Below are 23917 nucleotides of genomic sequence, written 5' to 3'. Positions count from 1 at the left end.
GCCTGGATGTTGAGAGCTTAGAATTCACCTCCTTGGGTCTTTCAGAGGGTGTCTCCAGAGTCTTGCTTGCTTCCAGAAAAGATTCCACAAAGAAGTGTTACTTTTTCATATGGATGAGGTTTGCTGTCTGGTGTGACAGCAAGGCCCTAGATCCTCTTTCTTGTCCTACACAGACCCTGCTTGAATACCTTCTACACTTGTCAGAATCTGGACTCAAGACCAACTCCGTAGGAGTTCACCTTAGTGTGATTAGTGCTTTTCATCGCCATGTAGAGGGAAAGCCTATCTCTGGACAGCCTTTAGTTGTGCGCTTCATGAGAGGTTTGCTTTTGTCAAACTTCCGCCAGTGTCATGGGATCTCTCACCCAGCTGATGAAAGTTCCTTTTGAGCCACTGAATTCCTGCCATCTGAAGTACTTGACCTGGAAGTTCGTTTTCTTGGTGGCTGTTACTTCAGCTCGTAGAGTCAGTGAGCTTCAGGCACCTTGTATCACGTTCCATCACAACAGAGTAGTCCTCTGCATGCACCCCAAGTTCCTGCCAAAGGAGGTGGTGTCGGAGTTCCATCTGAACCAGTCAATTGTCTTGCCAATATTCTTTCCCCGTCCTCATACCCACCCTGGTGAAAGCAGTTTGCACACCTTGGACTGCAAAAGAGCATTGGCCTTTTACGTGGAGCGGACAAAGCCCTTTAGACAGTCCGCCCAGTTGTTTGTTTCTTTTGATCCCAACAGGAGGGGAGTCGCCATTGGAAAACGCACAATCTCCAATTAGCTAGCAGATTTCATATCCTTCACTTATGCCCAAGCTGGGCTGACTCTGGAGGGCCATGTCACGGCTCACAATGTTAGAGCCATGGCTGCGTCAGTGGCTCACTTAAAGTCAGCCTCCATTGTGGAGATTTGCAAGGCTGCAACGTGGTCATCAGTCCACACATTCACATCTCACTAGTGCCTTCATCAGGATACCCGACGCGACAGTCGGTTTGGGCAGTCAGTGCTGCAGAATCTGTTCAGGGTTTAGAATCCAACTGCACCCCCATAGAACCATTTTTCTTTTGTTCCAGGCTGCACTCTCAGTTAGTTGTTTATGGTTTTAAGTCAATCTATGTTATGTCCTCACCGTTGCGAGGACCAATTGACCAGTGTTCATTGTTTTGAGTGAGCCTGGTTGCTAGGGATACCCCACGTGAGAACAAGCAGCCTGCTTGTCCTCGGAGAAAGCGAAGATACATACCTGTAGCAGGTATTCTCCGAGGATAACAGGCTGATTATGCTCACAAACCCGCCCACCTCCCCTTTGGAGTTGTTGTTTATTATTTGCTTTTTGATTAAACTGAGCGGGAACGCTCACGCGACGGGCAGGAAGTCGTGCGCGGTGCGCGCGCTAGAAGGCTCTGGCAAAACTTTTTAAATTTTGCTGTAGAAAAATGTGCCATTTCCTGGGCCGCCGTGGACACCGACCCACGTGTGAGAACAATCAGCCTGCTGTCCTCGGAGAATACCTACTACAGGTATGTATCTTCGCTTAACCTAGATGGCTCGTGGCTGATTTGTTTGGAGAGACTGAAGCAGAGAGGCAGGGTGGGCACATACTGTATAGACAATATTAAATGTAGCAAAAATTTTGGCATATGCACATAAGGTCAAAGATGTAAAGGGTCATGGATTTAATATACCGCCCTTCTGTGGTACAACCAAAGCAGTTTGCATTTATTAAAAGCAGATACATTCACTGCTCAATATGCAGAAGGTTCAAGCTTTCCTCCCAGAACCGAGGTGGACACTGTAGTCGCGCTCGCCTCTCAGATTCAAACCTCTTGGCAAATGTTGAGGTTGTTGGGCCACATGGCTTTATGCGACACCCATGACACGACTTCACAAGAGATCAGCCCAGTAGACCCTAGCCTCTCAGGACCAGGCTACTAGAGAGCTGGAAGTTGTCATCCTAGTGTCTCCAGACCTTGTTCACTCTCTGCACTGGTGGACTGTTTGATCCAGTTTGACCATTTTTATTTATTTTTGTTACATTTGTACCCCACGCTTTCCCACTCATGGCAGGCTCAATGCGGCTTACATATTGAATACAGGTACTTATTTGTACCTGGGGCAATGGAGGGTTAAGTGACTTGCCCAGAGTCACAAGGAGCTGCCTGTGCCTGAAGTGGGAATCGAACTCAGTTCCTCAGGACCAAAGTCCACCACCCTAACTACTAGGCCACTCCTCCACTCCATGTGACTTACATTCCAAATTCCTCAGCCTCAAAAACTGCAGATGACTGATGCATCTCTTCTCTGTTGGGGAGCTCATGTAGATGGGCTTCACACTCAGGGAGCATGGTTCCTCCAGGAAAAAGGTCTTCAGATCAACCTTCTGGAGCGCCGGGCGATCTGGAGCGCTCTAAAGGCTTTCAGAGATCGGCTGTCCAATCAAATTAAGCGCATTTAAACAACCAGGTTGCAATGTATTACACCAACAAGCAGGGGGGAACCGAACCATGCCCTCTGTGTCAGGAGGCCATCCAGATGTGGCGATGGGCTCGCCAACACGGCATGTTCCTTCGGGACACTTATCTAGCGGGCAAAAGCAACAGTCTGGCCAACAGACTGAGCACAGTCATGCAACCGCACAAGTGGTCTCTCAGTATGGATGTTGCCTGCAAGATCTTCCGAGCGTGGGGCACCCCTCTCGGTGACTCTCTGCCACTCATTTGAATCACAAATTCCCTCAGTTCTGCTTCAGGCCCATCACAGACTTGCGTCAGATGCCTTCCTCCTGCATTGGATGACAGGTCTGCTATATGCGTGTCATGGGGTCAGGAGTAGTGAGCCCTTGGGCCACTGTTGGCGACCAGCAGCAGCAGGTGAACCATCAGCTTCAACAGCAGTGTGACCACATCACACCCTTCCTGCAAAAAATACACTGGCTACCTACTGGTAGCCTTACAGGGCTAATTTAAAACTCTATTTGACTTTCAAGGACCTCTGACAAAATGGGCCAAAGTACTTAAAGAATAAATTAGTCCTTTACACACCATTGAGACAAGTATAAACATAAATACAATAAATGAGGTAAACTTGAAAACAGTAAATTGAAACCTAATAATAGGACTACCATGAAACAGTATAAAAAATATACACATTTAACAGCACTGAAATTCATATACCAGAGATATAATACAATGATAGCATAATCAATGATAAACCTAATAAGCACATATTAAAACATTCAACTAACATAGATATGATGCTAATTTTTCTACAACACAGCTTACCATATAGCTGAGGGACCAAGTGAAGATCTAGGTCACAAGTACCTGGCAAGATCCCAAAAAAGTACAACCCATTTTATGCTGCTTATCCTAAATAAGCAGTTGATTTTCCCCACTTGGGGATGAGATGCATGACACAGAGGCAGTTGGCATAGATAGAGGGTTGGCTAAACTCAAGGCAAGTTCATTGTACAGTTAAGCAAGATATATTTTACCATAGTTATGCTTTTAACAGAATACTAAGATTTATGTTAAACTTTACCTGCTGTACACCGCCTTGGGTGAATCTCTTCGTAAAGGCAGCTAATAAATCCCAATAAATAAATCCAGTTCATCTATGTCAAGCCCACATAACTGAGGAGAGAGAACAGAAGTATATCCCTCAGAAAAAAAGAAGAAAGCAGGAGAAACCCTCCCCCATTAACTATATACCCAAACGATTAGCACCTACCTATATCGATCCCAACCCCTTTCCAAAGTAGTTAATACTGGAAATAGAAACTAAGTAATCAACACCTTTTTATCAACAAGAAATTGGTCTAATTGTTCAGGATCCAGAGAGGAAATATATCCTCCTGAAAACTAATCATACACCTGCTGGGGAGCCTTAAAAAAAATGATTATCCCAGTAGCAAATGTCCTAGCCTTAAGTACATAAGTAGTGCCATACTGGGAAAGACCAAAGGTCCATCTAGCCCAGCATCCTGTCACCGACAGTGGCCAATCCAGGTCAAGGGCACCTGGCACGCTCCCCAAACGTAAAAACATTCCAGACAAGTTATACCTAAAAATGCGGAATTTTTCCAAGTCCATTTAATAGCGGTCTATGGACTTGTCCTTTAGGAATCTATCTAACCCCTTTTTAAACTCCGTCATGCTAACCGCCCGTACCACGTTCTCCGGCAACGAATTCCAGAGTCTAATTACACGTTGGGTGAAGAAAAATTTTCTCCGATTTGTTTTAAATTTACCACACTGTAGCTTCAACTCATGCCCTCTAGTCCTAGTATTTTTGGATAGCGTGAACAGTCGCTTCACATCCACCCGATCCATTCCACTCATTATTTTATACACTTCTATCATATCTCCCCTCAGCCGTCTCTTCTCCAAGCTGAAAAGCCCTAGCCTTCTCAGCCTCTCTTCATAGGAAAGTCGTCCCATCCCCACTATCATTTTCGTCGCCCTTCGCTGTACCTTTTCCAATTCTACTATATCTTTTTTGAGATACGGAGACCAGTACTGAACACAATACTCCAGGTGCGGTCGCACCATGGAGCGATACAACGGCATTATAACATCCGCACACCTGGACTCCATACCCTTCCTAATAACACCCAACATTCTATTCGCTTTCCTAGCCGCAGCAGCACACTGAGCAGAAGGTTTCAGCGTATCATCGACGACGACACCCAGATCCCTTTCTTGATCCGTAACTCCTAACGCGGAACCTTGCAAGACGTAGCTATAATTCGGGTTCCTCTTACCCACATGCATCACTTTGCATTTGTCAACATTGAACTTCATCTGCCACTTGCACGCCCATTCTCCCAGTCTCGCAAGGTCCTCCTGTAATCGTTCACATTCCTCCTGCGACTTGACGACCCTGAATAATTTTGTGTCATCGGCGAATTTAATTACCTCACTAGTTATTCCCATCTCTAGGTCATTTATAAATACATTAAAAAGCAACGGACCCAGCACAGACCCCTGCGGGACCCCACTAACTACCCTCCTCCACTGAGAATACTGGCCACGCAATCCTACTCTCTGCTTCCTATCTTTCAACCAGTTCTTAATCCATAATAATACCCTACCTCCGATTCCATGACTCTGCAATTTCTTCAGGAGTCTTTCGTGCGGCACTTTGTCAAACGCCTTCTGAAAATCCAGATATACAACATCAACCGGCTCCCCATTGTCCACATGTTTGCTTACCCCCTCAAAAAAATGCATTAGATTGGTGAGGCAAGACTTCCCTTCACTAAATCCGTGCTGACTTTGTCTCATCAGTCCATGTTTTTGTATATGCTCTGCAATTTTATTCTTAATAATAGCCTCCACCATCTTGCCCGGCACCGACGTCAGACTCACCGGTCTATAATTTCCCGGATCTCCTCTGGAACCCTTCTTAAAAATCGGAGTAACATTGGCTACCCTCCAGTCTTCCGGTACTACACTCGATTTTAGGGACAGATTGCATATTTCTAACAGTAGCTCCGCAAGTTCATTTTTTAGTTCTATTAATACTCTGGGATGAATACCATCAGGTCCCGGTGATTTACTACTCTTCAGCTTGCTGAACTGACCCATTACATCCTCCAAGGTTACAGAGAATTTGTTTAGTTTCTCCGACTCCCCCGCTTCAAATATTCTTTCCGGCACCGGTGTCCCCCCCAAATCCTCCTCGGTGAAGACCGAAGCAAAGAATTCATTTAATTTCTCCGCTACGGCTTTGTCCTCCTTGATCGCCCCTTTAACACCATTTTCGTCCAGCGGCCCAACCGACTCTTTGGCCGGTTTCCTGCTTTTAATGTATCTAAAAAAATTTTACTATGTATTTTTGCTTCCAACGCTAATTTCTTCTCAAAGTCCTTTTTTGCCCTCCTTATCTCCGCTTTGCATTTGGCTTGGCATTCCTTATGATCTATCCTGTTACTTTCAGTTGGTTCTCTTCTCCACTTTCTGAAGGATTGTTTTTTGGCTCTAATGATTTCCTTTATCTTACTGTTTAGCCACGCCGGCTGACGTTTAGTCTTTTTTCCCTTTTTTCTAATACGTGGAATATATTTGTCCTGAACCTCCAGGATGGTGTTTTTAAACAGCATCCACGCCTGATGCAAGTTTTTTACTCTGCGAGCTGCTCCTTTCAGTCTTTTTTTCACCATTTTTCTCATTTTGTCGTAATCACCTTTTCTATAGTTAAACGCTAGCGTACTTGATTTCCTAGTTTCACTTCCTTCAATGCCAATATCAAAACCGATCATATTATGATCACTGTTATCAAGCGGCCCTCGTATCGTTACCCCCTGCACTAGATCATGAGCCACCACTAAGGACTAAGTCTAGTATTTTTCCTTCTCTTGTCGGCTCCTGAACTAGCTGTTCCATGAAGCTGTCCTTGATTTCATCAAGAAATCCTATGTCCCTTGCGTGTACAGATGTTACATTAACCCAGTCTATATGCGGGTAATTGAAATCCCCCATTATTATTGTGTTGCCCAGTTTGTTTGCGTCCCTGATTTCCTTTAACATTTCCGCATCCGTCTGTTCGTCCTGGCCAGGCGGACGGTAGTACACTCCTATCACTATCCTTTTCCCCTTTGCACATGGAATTTCAATCCACAGTGATTCCAAGGAGTGTTTTGTTTCCTGCAGAATTTTCAATCTATTTGATTCAAGGCTCTCGTTAATATACAATGCTACCCCTCCACCAATCCGATTCACCCTATCACTACGATATAATTTGTACCCCGGTATGACAGTGTCCCACTGGTTATCCTCCTTCCACCAGGTCTCAGAGATGCCTATTATATCTAATTTTTCATTTAGTGCAATATATTCCAACTCCCCCATCTTATTTCTTAGGCTCCTGGCATTCGCATATAGACATTTCAAACTATGTTTGTTGTTCCTAAGTACATCATGCTTAGTACTTGACAGTATTAATAGCCTTCATCTGAAGAAAAGCTTTCCTATGAAACTGAGGAATGTGTGCTAGATCTAGAAAATTCTGCAATTTGTGACAACAAAAAAGATAATCTTATTTAAGTACAATTCCAATATTAACAATTTATCTTGCTCAGAGATGAACAAGACCAGAAGGGTGGTTTATGTGGGTTAATCATTCTGTGAGATCTCTAAAAATCTCAAAAGACTGAAACCAACAACAGCAGTAGTGTAAATTCAAACGAGGAGCCCCCAAGCAAAATTTTGTTGAGAGTCTCCAATGATCATGATTTGAAACAGCAGCAGGAAGAGGAGCTCCACCTCCCTCCCCACCCTCTAAATGGTAGAGGCATGACAAACATAGCTTACTTTTCAAACATTTGGTCTGCTGCCTCCCGCAATGACAGCAGTGTGCCGTGCGCCCAGCAGCCAGAGAAGCATATAAGCACCTTATTTCCTACTACTGGGACTGCTTGCTGTGGGGAGCGTTGCACATGCTGAGTTCTGGGAGAGCCCTTCCATCCTGCTATCATTCAATCTTACACACTTCTGTCACTGATTTTGTTTTTCTGCTTTCTATGAAAAACATCTTTTATAGGTAAGTAACTTGTTCTTTATCTCCTGTACAGTACCAGTGGACCCTAGTCTAATCATAGTTGTTCAAGCCAAGGAGGATGCTTATGTTCCTCGGATTGGTGTACGTAGCCTGCAGGAAATCTGGCCAGGATGTGAAATCAGGTACCTGAAAGGGGGCCACATAAGTGCCTACCTCTTCAAACAAGAACTGTTCAGGTAAGTCTGTATATTGAAAAGGTTGGATTTTTTCCTGTACCAACCTTGCTGTTGCATTTGTTTGGGATACCGGTCAGACAATATCTTGGTGTACTGTGCAATATTTTAAAAATATGAACTGTATTCTCAGTTACTAATATTATTATGTCTGTTAACATCTATGTCTTCATTCAGTGCTATGTATTCTGATTACCCCATCTTTTTTTTTTTTAGACTTCTAGTTCTAACATTGGTATGCAGACATTTCAAAGTATGTTTTTTGTTTGTATGTATAATCTGCTTAGCAGTTGACAGGGATTATTTGGGAATCTTTTGACTCTGTGTTCTTGAAGGCACCTGGGCTATTTTTACCTTTATTGTAACCTCTTTTTCAGGATGCCTTAACATTCCTATTTTGTTAGACTCTTTCAAAGATACCTCGCTCCAAACCTTATGCTCCTGTGCAACTATCAGCTCTGTCCAGTGATCTAATTTAAAAACAGAGAACTAGCAGCCTGGTTCCACTCTGGTTAAGGCAGAATCCATCCTGTAGGAAAAGGTACCCCCTCCCCCCAAATATTACCCAGTTCCTAACAAACCTAAATCCCTATTCACTGCACCATTCTATCACCTATCCATTGAAACTCAGAAGCTATACCTTCCTCTAGGGTCCTGCTGTGGAACAGGAAGCATTACAGAGAATGTTACCCTGGAGGTTCTGGATTTCAATTATCAACCTAAAACCCAAAGTTTGCCTTCCAAATGTCACCCTGCACTTTCCTATATCCTTGGTACCCACATGTACCTTTATTGCATAGTCTATAATCCTATTTAGATAATGTTATCAAGAGATATTCTCATCCATCTATCTACATTCTTATCCACATGGCTTCAACTTTGGTGGTAGTAAACTTTAAAACTATTAAAAAGTAACCAAGAATTTATCACTTCTAACACAGCCAGCTGGTTATTTGTGATCCAAAGAGGCCACCTTTAGAGACAGGATTCTGGGTTTGATGGACCTTGATCTGACTTTTCTTATGTTTAGTCCTGTGGCCATAATTCTCTTACACAGTGGAGTCATAAAATGATTAGAAAGAAAACCCATGAAGCACACCACACATTTCCCAGAGTGTGACCAAGCCTGACCCAGTGCTAGTTGCCCCTACTTTTCCAAGAAAGAAAATAACCACATTAATACCTTACCATCTATGCCCATTGTTTAAAGGACTGCCAGTTTTCATTCACAGCTGCAGGGAAATGGAAAAACATAAGGTATCTGCTGAATGATAGGGCTGCTAGTTGGCTGCTGATATGGAGAGTGGAGGTGGTGCAATACAGTTTCCTTGTCATCTATACCAGATGTCCAGACCAATGGGTATGTCCATCCACCAGCGGAAGGAGACAGAGAAAATAGTCCCAAGTAATTCGCCCCCTTAAAGGTATCGTGCAGCCTGGAATGTTCAGTATTTTCTCTGTCTCTTAGCGGGTGGTGGACAGATCGTGCAGCTCCTCTTAGTGACTGGCTATTAGCTCCTGTCCCAGCTTGTTCTGGAGAACAGTGGAGCCAGGGGTATGCTGGTAGCCCGGATTTGGGTATTTTGTGATGATACTCAGTGACCCTGGGCCCCTCATCTGCCAGCTAGGGGGATATCCAGTACTCCTGGTTCCCTCCCCTCCCCTGCCTGTTGACCTTGTGGCACAGAGATGGTTGCTGGTGGCATGGAACAATTTAACTGCCTGTGGGGCTCTTATCCTGCAATTTACACCGGTTTGGCTTAGTGTCTTCTGACTGTAAGGTAAGTTTTCCTCCGAGGATGTGTATTTGTTTTGTTTTCTTGAGGCACAGGCTTATGGTTTCTGGTTTAAAAAAAAAAAAAAAAACAATCCTGGTTTCCTTTGCTTCATTTCCTTTCACTTCCTGACCTCCTATGATTTTCTGCACAAATTCTTCATGGCAGCGGTTTCTCCTCCTGTAGTTATTTTTTGGCGGGCTTTTTGAGTACGACATTCTGACTGCTGATTTCTGGCCAGATCTTTGTCTTTTTTTCTTTTCGCAGCATGGAGCTTTGTTTCTTTGGTAGCGCTTCTTTATTTATTTTTTTTCTTCTTTGGTCAGTATTTTTCACTGTCTGACCCGGTGGACCTCGTTCCTTCCTTCCCGCCGGAGTTTCTGTGGGCCGCTGGTCTTGGCGCTGTAGCTGGAGCAATTTGCAATGTGTGTTTGTCAGGCATGGAAGTTGACGCTGGTACTGGAGTTTGTGCTGCAGCGATGCTTCTCTCTGCTTCAGCTCTGTTTTTCCTTGCCCCTGTTTATTTTTGTTGCGCAGATGGTGATCTTTCTGCACAGTTGCCGGTCTTCTGCTGCCTTCCATGCTTCGGCTCTCTGTGGAGGTCTGATATTTGTTTTTCGGTGGCTAACCCACATCTTTGCTCCTTGTGAGGAGCTCATCTTCTTTTCTCTTTGTGGGTATCAGCCTTGGCTGGTTTGTTGGAATATGGCCTTATATTTTGGAGAGTGCCTATTCCTCCCTGCTTCTTTTCTGCCGTATCTCCATTGAGAGGGTGTCACAGTTCTCCTTTGACAACTGTTTATAGTCCCCTCTTGTCTTGATAAAGCACCTTTTTTCAGGTGTGGCATAGAGTTAGGTAGGGCCACGCTCCTCCTCCTTTCTGCTGCATTTTTTTCTTGGTAATTTTAGTCTGGCCCATTCCTGTTTGGGGCTAGCTATCTTCAAGCAGCCGAGATCCTATTCCCATATCAACCCCTAAAACAGGAAGGTGGTATAGAACTAGAGGACATGAATTGAGGTTGAAGGGAGGAAGACTCAGGAATAATGTCAGGAAGTATTTTTTCACAGAGAAGGGTGGTGGATACTTGGAATGCCCTACCATGGCAGGTAGTGGAGAGGAAAACCGTAACGGAATTAAAAAATGTGTGGGATAAACACGAAGGAATCGATCCAAAGAAGCTTAGCAGAGACTAGGTGGTAACACTGGTAATAGGGAAATAAAGCCAGTACAGGGCGGACTTCTACTGTCTGTGTCTTGATCGTGGCTGGATGGGCTGGAATGGAGGTTATCAAGGGCTTCAATAACAGCTTCAAACGTTTTTGAACAAGGACAGTGCCAGGCAGACTTCTACGGACTTTGGCATGAAAATAGCATGGACAAATCAAATTCAGGTATACACACCTTGTATCACCTCATACCTTATGTAATGAGTTTATCTCTTCAGGCAGTCTGGATTGACAGTAGAGGTCTTTATCTGCTGTCATCTACTATGATACTATGACTCCTGATGCGACAGTTGGTTTGGCCAATCAGTTCTGCAGAATCTATTTGGGGGTCTAGAATCCAGCTCCACTCCCTAGGCCCTTTTTATTTCTGTTCCAGGCTGTTAAAAAAAAAAAAAAATACAAAATTAAAAACAAAACAAAAAACACAGATTGGTTAGTAGGCCTTAGCTTGTTGCAGGCCTTCTTTCTTTTCCCCTTTTATTTTCAAACAGCCTGATAGCTAGGAATTTCTATATGTATAAATTTGCTGTCCTTCTTGTCCTTGTAGAAAGTGAAGTTACCTGTAGCAGGTGTTCTCTGAAAACAGCAGCACACATAGAGGGGTATAATTGAAAGGGGTGCCCAAGTTTTCCCGAGAACGTCCTCGCAGGACGTCCCGGCGAAGGGGCGGGGAAACCCATATTATTGAAACAAGATGGGCGTCCATCTTTCATTTTGATAATATGGTCGGGGATGCCCAAATCTTGACATTTAGGTCGTCCCTAGAGATGGTCGTCCTTAGACTTTGTCGTTTCTGATTTTCGGCAATAATGGAAACTAAGGACGCCCATCTCAGAAACGACCAAAGGCAAGCCCTTTGGTCGTGGGAGGAGCCAGCATTTTTAGTGCACTGGTCCCCCTGACATTCCAGGACACCAACCGGGCACCCTAGGGGCACTGCAGTGGACTTCAGAAAAAGCTCCCAGGTACATAGCTCCCTTACCTTGTGTGCTGAGCATCCCAAATCCCCCCCCCAAACCTACTCCCCACAACTGTACATCACTACCATAGCCCTTATGGGTGAAGGGGGCGCCTAGATGTGGGTTTTGGAGGGCTCACATTTGCCACCATAAGTGTAACAGGTGGGGGGGGGATGGGCCTGGGTCCACCTGCCTGAAGTGCACTGCACCCACTAAAACTGCTCTAGGGACCTGCATACTGCTGTTATGATGGTTATGATATTTGAGTCTGGCAAAAAAATATTTAAAAAAATTTTTTTTTGAGGGTGGGAGGGGGTTAGTGACCACTGGGGGAGTAAGGGGAGGTCATCCCCGATTCCCTCCACTGGTCATCTGGTCAGTTTGAGCACCTTTTTGTGGCTTGGTCGTAAAAAAAAAAGGACCAAATAAAGTTGTCCAACTGGTCGTCAGGGACGCCCTTTTTTTTCCCATTATGGGTTGAGGATGCCCATGTGTTAGGCACGCCCAAGACCTGCCTTCACTACGCTTCCAACATGCCCCCAAAAATTTTGAGCAGGTGCAAGGTGATGCATGTGGGGAAAAAAGAACCCGAATTATAGCTACGTCATGCAAGGTTCCACGTTAGGAGTTATGGACCAAGAAAGGGATCTGGGTGTCGTCGTCGATAATACACTGAAACCTTCTGCTCAGTGTGCTGCTCCGGCTAGGAAAGCGAATAGAATGTTGGGTATTATTAGGAAAGGTATGGAAAATAGGTTTGAGGATGTCATAATGCCGTTATATCGCTCCATGGTGCGACCACACCTTGAGTATTGTGTTCAATTCTGGTCGCCGCATCTCAAGAAAGATATAGTAGAATTGGAAAAGATGCAGCGAAGGGTGACTAAAATGATAGCGGGGATGGGACGACTTCCCTATGAAGAAAGACTAAGGAAGCTAGGGCTTTTCAGCTTGGAGAAGAGACGGCTGAGGGGAGACATGATAGAGGTATATAAAATAATGAGTGGAGTGGAACAGGTGGATGTGAAGCGTCTGTTCACGCTTTCCAAATATACTAGGACTAGGGGGCATGCGATGAAACTACAGTGTAGTAAATTTAAAACAAATTGGAGAAAATATTTCTTCACCCAACGCATAATTAAACTCTAGAATTTGTTGCCGAAGAACGTGGTGAAGGCGGTTAGCAGAGTTTAAAAAGGGGTTAGATGGTTTTCTAAAGGACAAGTCCATAAACCACTACTAAATGGACTTGGGAAAAATCCAAAATTCCAGGAATAACATGTATAGAATGTTTGTACGATTGGGAAACTTGCCAGGTGCCCTTGGCCTGGATTGGCCGCTGTTGTGGACAGGATGCTGGGCTTGATGGACCCTTGGTCTTTTCCTAGTGTGGCATTACTTATGTACTTATGTCCCCGCAACAGAAAGCAGTTGGGGACACCCAAAATTGGCTTTAGATTATGCCGATTTGCTCCCGATTTGTGTCAAAAGATGGGCGTCCTTCTCTTTCGAAAATAAGCCTGATAGTCACACATTTTGCCTTCCTCCCTTAGGAGTTGTATTCTATTAGTTTTCTGATGGACTGGCTGGTCCCATGCCATCACTGTGGTCAGGAAGGCACATGTGCTGTACAACTCCCAAAGGCTTCTAGAAGAGAACTTGGAGATGTTCTCATGCCTGGCTCTATCAGATGACGTCTCCCATACATGTGAATGTGTCACTTTATAAGCAGACAAGGCAGTATTATGCCACTTTATTAAATATTTATGCTAAATTCTGATTGTTTTTTTTATTACATTCTGCAAGTGCCTCTTCACCATCTCCCATCACTATAAATCATCAGAGATGGTCATTGTGCCCATGTTCATTCATTGACAGGTTTTTAAAAAACTGATTAAATGGATTAGAAAATAGATGATTTAAAAAAAACAAAAACCCACCAACAACAACATATTTCTCTGTCAGAGTTGTAATTCAGTGGCATTTATGTGGGTAGAAGCGGCTCGTACCCATATAAGTGCTGCATACTGAGGCCAGCCACTAATCTTCAGCTGTATTACCTGGATAGTGCTGCTGAAAATAATTACTGAACACGCCAGCACCATCCAGATAGTGCTAGAGCAGTAGTTATCCAGGTACCACTGATGTTTGTTTATTATTTATTTATTTGTGAACACTTATATTCCACATAATCCCACTGAGGCAGGCTCCGTGTGGCTTACAACAGTCAGGAAAAGAATAACATAGTAATTCTAGGACAACAGAGAATAAGGTAGTGGAGGGGGAGGTTGGGAAACAGTAGGAAAAAGGGATGAGGGATTGCAGGTGGATGTTCAGCACCTGTACCCGGATAACAATTTGGATTTGAAACTTGTAGCAAAATAGCTGTCCTGACTTGGCCAGATAATTATCTGGGTACAAGTGCTGAATAGTGGTGGTACCCAAATAACTAAATATTCAGCACCAGTATCCAGGTATGGCCCAGTGCTAATATCTGGGTATAACTTAATTGCTGCGGTCAATGTTTGAAATAAAAACTGACCACACTGTTTAAATATTAGCAAGATAGTTTTTTACTTGAAAATTGGGACCTTTTTACCCTTTCATAGCTAATAGTGTAGAGTTTAAAATGTTATGTATCTCTTTCTACATGTTTAATATTTGGAGGTTTTCAAACATTTTGATTTAAAAAATATGGTTTTGCACATGCCCAGTGGGAAAAAAATTCAATGAACCACTGTAGTATTTTGTAAGGAAGGCCAGCATAGTATTGGTATAGAGAGCAGCTCATCTTCGAATTATGACCAACTGTCAGTTGAATATGAATTATATATGTTTACATCTTCTATAGATATAGGAGGTTTCCTGTTGATGCATCTGTTTTATTTAAGATCAGTATGTCCACCTGAACTCTGTTTTTGAGCACAGTTAACGTTATCCTACTTTTTCTCTCATCTTTTTATTCTAGGCGGGCAATTTATGATGCCTTTGAGCGTTTTCTCCAGAAGTACCCAGTCTAATTAAGACACTTGATCTACATTCATTCCTGCCCTGTTGTGAAGCACACCCTATATTTATCAGTTCAGCCTGTTCTGCCAGAGAGCAAACCTACTGTACAAACATTGCATAGGCATGCTGAAATTGACAAGTCCAAGAGTTCTGAACACTGGAGCTTTGTTCAACAAACCATTTGGTACAACAGCACATTCAATAAAAGATAAATGAATTGTACTGTGATTTTGAAAAATGTTCAGTTTCTAAAATTAAAAAAGTAAATGATTGCTGTGTGTTGCATATAATATGTAACTTAATTAGGATCTGGGACATCTGTACATATAAACCAGTGTTTTACCATTTTCTACATATGTGCTTTTTATAATCCAAGATGGTTTAATTGATACTTGAAATTCTTAGTAAATCAGTTTTAAATGATACAGTGTATATTTTGTTAGTGGAAAGATGATACGGAGTTAGTTGTACGCTTTGTCATTAGTAGTTTTTTTTTTTTTTTTTAACAGAGACCACCATTGACTACAATAATGGTCTTTGACGTAATACACAAATAATTGTATTGTGACCATTCATCAAAGTATTGCTATGTAAGTCATTTAAAACCACAGCTGTATCTATGAAGAAATTGTATGCTTCATTCTGACAAATCTTAATAAATTACCACTAATTTAGTGAGTTGTTAATCATTGACCTGAATTGTAACAGGTGTTCAAATCATCTTTTGTGACGAGTGTAAAAATTAATTAACAGCAAATTGTATTAATAAATGGGCAAGGTAAAATGTAGGTCCATTAATACAGTGAATTGCAGAGATTTTATTTATATTTGATATTCCACCTTTTCCTAGGGTAAAGGTATAGCAAATTTACTCACCTGTGGGAGGTGTTCTCCAGGGGCAGCAGGGCATACATTCCCACATATAGGGGACATAATCAGATGAAACCCGGCGTGAAGCACTGAACAGCAACTTTCTCTGAGCCTAAGGTTTTGGGGTGGGAGATACAACTTTTCCTGCCATCAATAAGGTTTACTATTTGCCCCAGAGAAGAACTAGGCTTGAACCTAATAATCAAGTTCTTAATATTTCCGCTATACTGGAATAATCTACTGAGGAAATACAGGAAAGAGCTACCTTATTGATGAGCTTCGTCTTTGAGCAAGATTTAAATGCTATACTGAGACTATACTTTCAAAATCCGAATTTGCAATATTTGTGACAAAGAGTATGGATATATCCTGATGTGGCTAGAGCCACACAGGAGAGACGTAAACTGCTTCTAGCCGTGCAGCAGGGAACAATTTCCTTGGGTGCTTCTCTCTTTTTACGTTATCCTAAGTGTTTGGTGAAATATTTGAATGCTCAGTACATATTCTTTTTACCAGATCATTCATTTCTTGATTTAAAGAAGTTGTCCGGATTGCCCGCTCCACCTGTTGTTGAAACTTAGTGAGAGGATTTGTATGATATAGGGAAGTAGTTTGCTGTTAAGCCTTTTCCCTTGATTTTATTTGCTAATTATGTACTCCAATTGATACTATATCTGCCCCTGTTTATGTTAGTGGGCTAAATTGAAATGTCAGGGAATTATTTTTTAACTTTGTTTAAAAAAAATCTTTCCTTTATCTTATTACCTCTTCCCTTATTCTTTGTTGCTGTTAGCAAGTTTACTTGTGGTGATTATCTTTAAATTCTATAAATAAAATTTGGTTTTTTTTAAACTTCAGGTGGCAAGTATCAAGTGGTTCAAAAGCTGGGTGAGAATGACATTGAGATCCCATGACACAATGGGAGGCTTAACTGGATACTTGCAGAGCGTTGCAGAAAATCAGCAGTTACTATAAGCCAACTAGAATCTCAGCTTCGCTAAGCTAAACAGTCATACATTACCACTCCTACCCCTCAAACCAATGAGGCTTACATCTCAGTACAAACAACTCTCAACTCTGTCATTCATGAACACACTTATCGTAGCCTTACCTTTCAAAAATAAATTTTTTTCCGATATGGCAACAAGGCTGCAAAACTATTGGCACATATTGTAAAGGCTTGGAGGGGTAACAGAACCATTCCATCCCTGAGAGATAAAACAAGCCCCTGACCATATATCCCAACTTTTTCAGGATCACTTTCAAACATTATACTCTTCTCAGCCTGACGCAGATCCTTGTGTAATTTCCCAATTTCTAGATAGAGCAGACTTGCCTCGCTTAACTCCTGAGACTACTCAGGCTCTTAATGCTCTCTTGTAGGCTATTAAACAGCTCAAGCCCTACTCGGCTCCTGGGCCTGACAGCTTCTCAAGGGAATTCTATGATATTGTGCCCTCATCTTGTTGGTCCTCTATTATCATACTATACTTCTGTAGTGGATTACGGCTCTTTCCCTCTATATGATGTGGCCCTTATTACTGTCTTACCCAAGCCTGGTAAACCTCACGATGACTCATATAGGCCGATATCCCTCATTAACATAGATGTAAAATTATTGGCTAAAATATTGCCTAACCGACTTTCCCCATTTTTGCCTACTGTGATTAGCCCAGCATAGGTGGGTTTTGTTCAATCCTGCCAATCATTTGCTCTTGGCTTTGTCACAGTGTGCTTTCTTAGATATTCCTGCACTTCTTGTTAGCTTGGATGCAACCAAGGCTTTTGGCCATGTCCACTGGCCACACCTTTTTCAAGTTCTCTCTCATGTGGGTACTGTTGGGTGGTATTTTCAGGCAGTTCGTACACTTATACTATGCCCCAAGCACAATATGGTGGGCGCATTTCCTTATTTTCCATTGGTCGGGGTACGCAGCATGGGTGTACACATTCCCCTCTTCTCTTCATGTTAGCCCTGGAGCCTCTGGGTTATTAATGCTACACCTCAGATCTCGAGAATTGATATCCAGGGCCACCAAATTAAAGCACTGGCATATGCTGATGACCTGAATGGTCTTTCTCGCTTCTCCACAAGTAGCACTACCTACTTTACTGAATTTGATCAGTCATTTTGGGAGCTCTGCAGGCTTTTCACTTAACTATACAAAATCTCAAGCCCTCCCTCTTCCACCAGAAGTGTGGCAGGAACTCTTTCCTCTCATTTGGGCAGATACTAAGGTGTGGTACTTATGAATTTGGATTCCCGGGGATTTAAAGGAGCTTATAAACTTAATGTCCAACCTTTACTTGACGATACTAAATTGCGATTGCAACTTTGGAAAAACTTTCCTCTTTGTGGGGAAGAATCCACATTTTCACTATGATTATGGCACCGAGCTGGTTATATACTTTCCAAATGTATATACTTATCCTGAAATGTCATGATGAACATCAGCTGGGAAGGTATTTACAGAATTATCTGTGGTTGGGTAAGAGACTGCGCCTTCCGCTGGCTATCCTTCAAACTCCTAAAGCTTATGGTGGGATGGGTTTACTTCACTTGTGGTATCTGACGGTGGCCAGCGGGATGAGTCACATTAACGATTGGTTTCGGGGCACTGAACATTTTTCTCATACCTCCTTAGAAACCACATTACTCCCAGCATTACATTTCAGTCAGATACTGCACTCCTGTAGTAAACTTTCCCATGGTACATTTAACCGCTGTCCCCCACTTCAGGCCTCTCGTGAGGTTTGGAGGTGGGTTTGTTGACGATTTAATTTTTCCTCCCATGTAATACCATATTTGTCCATAAGTGGCAAGTCTGCTTTTTCCCCGGGTATAGGCCCTGGTGTTTTCTCACAGTGGGCTGAACAGGGATTGTATTATCTTACTCAGGTGGTTACGGAAGAAGGGTTACTGAAACCATTTGAGGTATTACAGCAGGAATTTCATTTACCAGCATCCCGCTTTTTTGGCTATTTACAACTTAAACATTATATTGCCTCATTACCAAGGACAGGCCTTACAGAGGATGTTCAGGAAACGCTATCAGAGGCATTTACGCTTGGTTCTCAACAATCAGTGCCACTTACTTACTATCATTGCTATTTAAAGGTTTCCACTTCCGACCTGGACTACAGCTCTTTGGCTAGAAAGTGGTCTGAGGATCTTCAATGTGAATTATCACCTGACCAACTTTGCAGCTTAGGCATTCATAAGTGTCCAGAGTTAATGGTGCTACGGGAACTCTTATATAAATTTGCTCTGAGACTCCATATGTCTCCTTCCAGGGCTTACAAGGCCCATCTGGTGGCATGGAACTCCTGCAAGAAATGCGGTCAAGCGTCCGCTTCTTTGGGTCATACGTTCTGGGCGTGCCCACTGATCAGCAGGTTTTGGAGGACTATTTTGTCAGCTATTCAGCTTCTTTGAAACTGTACAGTTACTTACACTTCCTTGATACTAAAGTCTCCAATGATCTGTTCCTGGCCAGATCCAAAGGTCTCTATTCTAACCTCATCCTTCTCGATCTGCTGCTTCTGACACTGTTGATCACAGTCTACTCCTTGGTACGCTGTCCTCATTTGGATTTCAGGGCTCTGTTCTTTCCTGGTTTTCTTCTTATCTCTCCCAGCGTACCTTTAGTGTATACTGTAGTGGATCCTCCTCTACTTCTATCCCACTGTCAGTTGATGTACCTCAGGGATCCATCCTGGTACCTCTTCTTTTCTCCATCTATACTTCTTCCCTTGGTACTCTGATCTCATCTCATGGTTTTCTGTATCATCTTTACGCTGATGACTCCCAGATCTACCTCTCCACACCAGAAATCTCAGCCGAAATCCAGGCCAAATTATCAGCCTGCCCATCTGACATTGCTGCCTGGATGTCTTGGTGCCATCTGAAACTAAACATGACCAAGACTGAGCTTCTCATCTTTCCCCCTAAACCAACCTCTCCTCCTCCCCCATTCTCTAGTTCTGTGGATAACACTCTCATCCTTCCTGTCTCATCGTAACCTTGGGGTCATCTTCGACTCCTCCCTCTCCTTCTCTGCACATATTCAGCAGACTGCTAAAACCTGTCATTTCTTTCTCTATATCATCAGCAAAATTCACCCTTTCCTTTCTGAGCACACTACCAGAACCCTCATCCACACTCTTATCACCTCTCGCTTAGTCTATTGCAACTTGCTTCTCAGTGGTCTCCCACTTAGCCATCTCTCTCCTCTTCAATCTGTTCAAAATTCTGCTGCACGACTAATATTCCGCCAGTGTCGTTATGCTCATATTAGCCCTTTCCTCAAGTCACTTCACTGGCTTCCTATCCGTTTCTGCATACAGTTCAAACTCCTCTTATTGACCTATAAGTGCATTGACTCTGCAGCTCCTCAGTACCTCTCCACTCTCATCTCTCCCTACATTCCTCCCAGGGAACTCCGTTCACTGGGCAAATCTCTCTTATCTGCACCCTTCTCCTCTACTGCTGACTCCAGACTCTGTTCCTTTTATCTTGCTGCACCATATGCCTGGAATAGACTTCCTGAGTCAGTATGTCAAGCTCCATCTCTGGCCGTCTTCAAATCAATCCTGAGTCAGTATGTCAAGCTCCATCTCTGGCCGTCTTCAAATCAATCCTCTTGTTTGTCCTGTTTGTCCTAATTAGATTGTAAGCTCTGCCGAGCAGGGATTGTCTCTTCATGTTCAAGTGTACAGCACTGCGTACAGCACTGCGTACACTAGTAGCGCTTTAGAAATTATAAGTAGTAGTAGTTCTTTTTCACATCTGCCAAGAAAGTTTAAAAAACACACACACATATATATATATATATATATATATATATATATATATATATATATATATATAGTCAGGCCCCAAGTTTGAGTGTTTGTAAGTGATATGGTCCTAGCACACTGAGTGCACTTTTTAAAACCACTGGGAAATTTCTGGGACATATGAGGAAAATAGCCAAAGTGAGATCAAACAGCTTTATTGTAAAAAAGATAAGGCAAATATTCACCCTGACCAGCGTGCTCAGGCTTATGGGGGCCGATAAGCCACAGAAAATTAAAGAAAATGTATACAGATCGTAAAACACTAGAAACTTTGAGGGAAGAAGGAACACAGATCCCACACCGCACTTACACCAAAATAACAAGCAAAGAATGCAAGCTGAAACAAGATGCAAGCTGTTCTGCAGAAAGAACAAAATTGTCTCGTCCCATGAAGCAGTGATGGGTGGGAAGGCACGTGTACATATGTGGCATGGTCTTGCAAAATCTTAAAGAAAGTTTCTGGGAAGTGCTCCGTGCTGGACTCCGTCATATGACATTACCCATATGTGGAAATATGTGACCATCTCTGGGAAGTTGCAACTAAAGTCTCTAGAAACAACAAAAAAAAAAAAAAAAAAAGAGGTTTAATTAATTCTATTAGAGCAAACAATTTGAAATGCAACAGTCCAAACCCCATTCTTTTATGTGAAAAAATAGAAAAGTTACAAAAGCTCAAATGTGTAACTTTTGCAGACTGGTTATGGACCCATGGATATGAAAAATCGGCCATTCTCAACATTTTGGATTTGCTACTTTAGTCACCTTTTCCCAGAGATGGTCACATATAGTGTCCTGCTTGTATTTGGAGAAAGTAGAATTACATAGAAGCTATGAAAATCTAATCACCTGGGGCACTCCTATTCCAACTGATAAAAAGCCTAATACAAGAAAACAAAACATTGTGGTAAAAGCAAAACATGATACCAGCATCTATATATCAGCCCCTGAAAGCATTAAGATAATTAATACTTGATATACCGTTCCACCGTTTGGTGAAACTAAATGAATCAGCTATTTTTTAGGTAGCAGGTCCCTCAATGTGGAACAGCTATTGAGGTTAAGAGAAATCTAGCTGTAAAACAGTTCAAGGAGGTGTCTGCATTGGCTCTCCAGGCCTCGATTTGTAGCTCTTATGCAGCCAGGGAGTACCTTGGTTGGCTGCAATAGGCTCAGGAGCCAAGACCCAGACGAGAGTTTGCAGTTGGAGTCTGTTGCCTCCTACATGGAATCAGGTTTAGCTTATCTACCTGACTCCCTCTACGATCTCGTCTGAACTTCTGATGGCGGTTTCTTCCCATTGGTTGTTGTGGTTACACCATTGAGTGGTGAACTTGGTGTCTAAGCAGTGGTCCACTCAGTTGCCTTTTGGGGGCAAGCTTCTTTTTGGAGAGGATTTGGAAAAGATTATCAAGGATTTGGGTGACTCCAAAGGTCAAAGCCTCCTGAGAACAGATCTAGACCAGCTCTGCGGACTGGACCTGTGCAACCTCACCTAAGAGATGTTCACCATTATCTCCCCGGTTGTCCTGCTACTAACTTTCAGTGGGCTGTTTCCAGCAGCATCCTCCCTTTCGAGGAGATAAAGTCCACAGTCTCCTCTTCGCGTCCAGAACCCACAGTTTGCTCTACTCAATGAAGGGGCACCAGTCCACTCCTCGATAAACATAGCAGTGAAGACATTGAGCTCCCCAACCGGAAAGACTGTCATCCATGACCATGACTACCCACTGCGAGGCCACCCTTCCGCAAATGGGGGCCATGAAGCCACCAGGTCATACTGCGCCAAGTCCGGGGAAGCCACGACAGCCGTTGTTCATAACTCTGAGAGACCAGGACCATCTGCTCAGAAGCAAGAACTGAAGAGGCCACATGTGAGCCCTGGCCCAGGTACTACCTCTAGGATCACGTAGTCCCAGGCCCGGGGACCTGACAACCGCAGAAGATTGGAAATCTGAGAATAGAGCTTGACTATCTGCTCCTCCGGCAGGAGACACATCCCAGAGCCGTATCGAAGTGAGCCCCCAGGTAATCCAATTGTTGAGAAGGGAGTAAATGACTCAAGGTTGATAACCCAGCCCAAAGACTGCAACAGCACAATGATCCAGTCGAGACTGCTGCCAAAGTCTTGGCAGCCATTTTGAAAACCCGACAGCGCCCCCCCGCAGCACAGAAGAGCAAAGTGAAGACAGAATAGCGGCAGAGGGCAGGAAAGAATGGGATTTTTGCTTTAGAAATGCATTTGTAGGACTTGCCTTTTTTGTAATTATTTTTTGGTGTTATCATTCACTTGCTCCTTATTTTGGGATTGATTTTTAATTACCTGATTTTCTTCTGGTTGAGGAGTTTTTGCAGATGATTCTTTTTCTTATATATTTGGACCTATGATGATATTTCACTTCCATTTATGATAGGGATAAATACAAAAAGTATTGAGAAATCCACTGTCGGGAGTTTTGAGGTCCTATTTGTTAAAGTAGATACTTTAAAATTTCTTTATTGAAATTTTGTAGAAACAAGTGAATGATACACACAAAAAAATGTTTTTGAACTATTTTTCATAGCTGGTGTTAAACTTGATATGCCATTTGATTGGAAGCCACTGTAATGAATATAACATGGATAATATGCTCTGATCATCTGCTTTAGAGGCTGACTGAATTTTGATTTCAGTGCCAAAAACCAGCCCAAAACCCGTGTTTGGCCTTATTTCAGTTTCAGCTGGAACCAAAACTTTGTGCAAACCCCACCTCCCCCTGACCAAAAGGCGCCCCCCTCCCTAGCGGCATCTCCCTCTCTGGTGGGTAGTGGGCGCAGGGGTTTCCCTACTCGTTTCTGTGCATGACTGGCTCCAGGTCAAAATGGCTTCCAGCAGCCGCTGGAAGCAATCATAAGCAGGAGCAAGAAGGGATGCTCCTATGCCACTACCCACCAATGACAAGGTAGGCCAGGAGGGGGCTGCTGTGGGGGGGCGGGGAGGCTCGGGAAGGGATTCTTTTTGGTAAGGTAGGAGGTTGTGGGGGCTGTTGAAGTTTCATTTTTGTCTTTGTTTCTGCTGAAACTGAGTGGCCAATTTCGGTCACAGATTCAGTTTCTGCAGAAGTGGAAGAGTATATTTTCAGTTGGGCTGTAATCTGCTCCTTGTCGAATGATAGGCTGCAAAGCCTTAATTAAAGAAGAGAGTAATCAAGTGAGGTCAAAATAAGGTGCTGTATTATATTTAGAAAATCAGTACTATTCAAATATAGCTTTATATTCCAAAAGTAATAATTTTAAGAAGTCGCTTTAAAAGCTCTGAGGTAGGAATTTGTTTCATGGGTTTACACAATACACTTTACAGTTTAAAAGAGAAAAAAAATAATATACAAAAAATACTACAAAACCCGAAAAAGTAATTAAGAACGAGACACTGAAAAGTCTTGATTGCATAAGGATTTGGGGTCTTGTGGATGCCCCTTTTGCAGCAGTAGCAGCCATGAATAATTTAGGATATATGCCCACAACTTTACACAGTG

General features: G+C 42.9%; 1 protein-coding gene across 5 annotated transcripts in view; it reads left to right on the top strand.

The window, feature by feature from the left end:
* ABHD18 (abhydrolase domain containing 18) overlaps positions 1-15370 on the top strand; it is a 143160-nt gene extending 127790 nt beyond the window's left edge. For all 5 annotated transcript variants that reach the window (XM_030191747.1, XM_030191749.1, XM_030191748.1 and 2 more), the window contains 2 exons: positions 7567-7729; positions 14656-15370. In XM_030191747.1, coding sequence (XP_030047607.1) covers positions 7567-7729; positions 14656-14707 — 215 coding nt within the window. In that variant the 3' untranslated portion in view covers positions 14708-15370. The remainder of the gene's footprint in view (positions 1-7566; positions 7730-14655) is intronic.
* The last annotated feature ends 8547 nt before the right edge of the window (positions 15371-23917 follow it).

This window comes from Microcaecilia unicolor, chromosome 2, assembly GCF_901765095.1.
Source record: "Microcaecilia unicolor chromosome 2, aMicUni1.1, whole genome shotgun sequence".
Lineage (NCBI taxonomy): Eukaryota > Metazoa > Chordata > Amphibia > Gymnophiona > Siphonopidae > Microcaecilia > Microcaecilia unicolor.
This window is presented reverse-complemented; position numbering and strand designations above follow the sequence as displayed.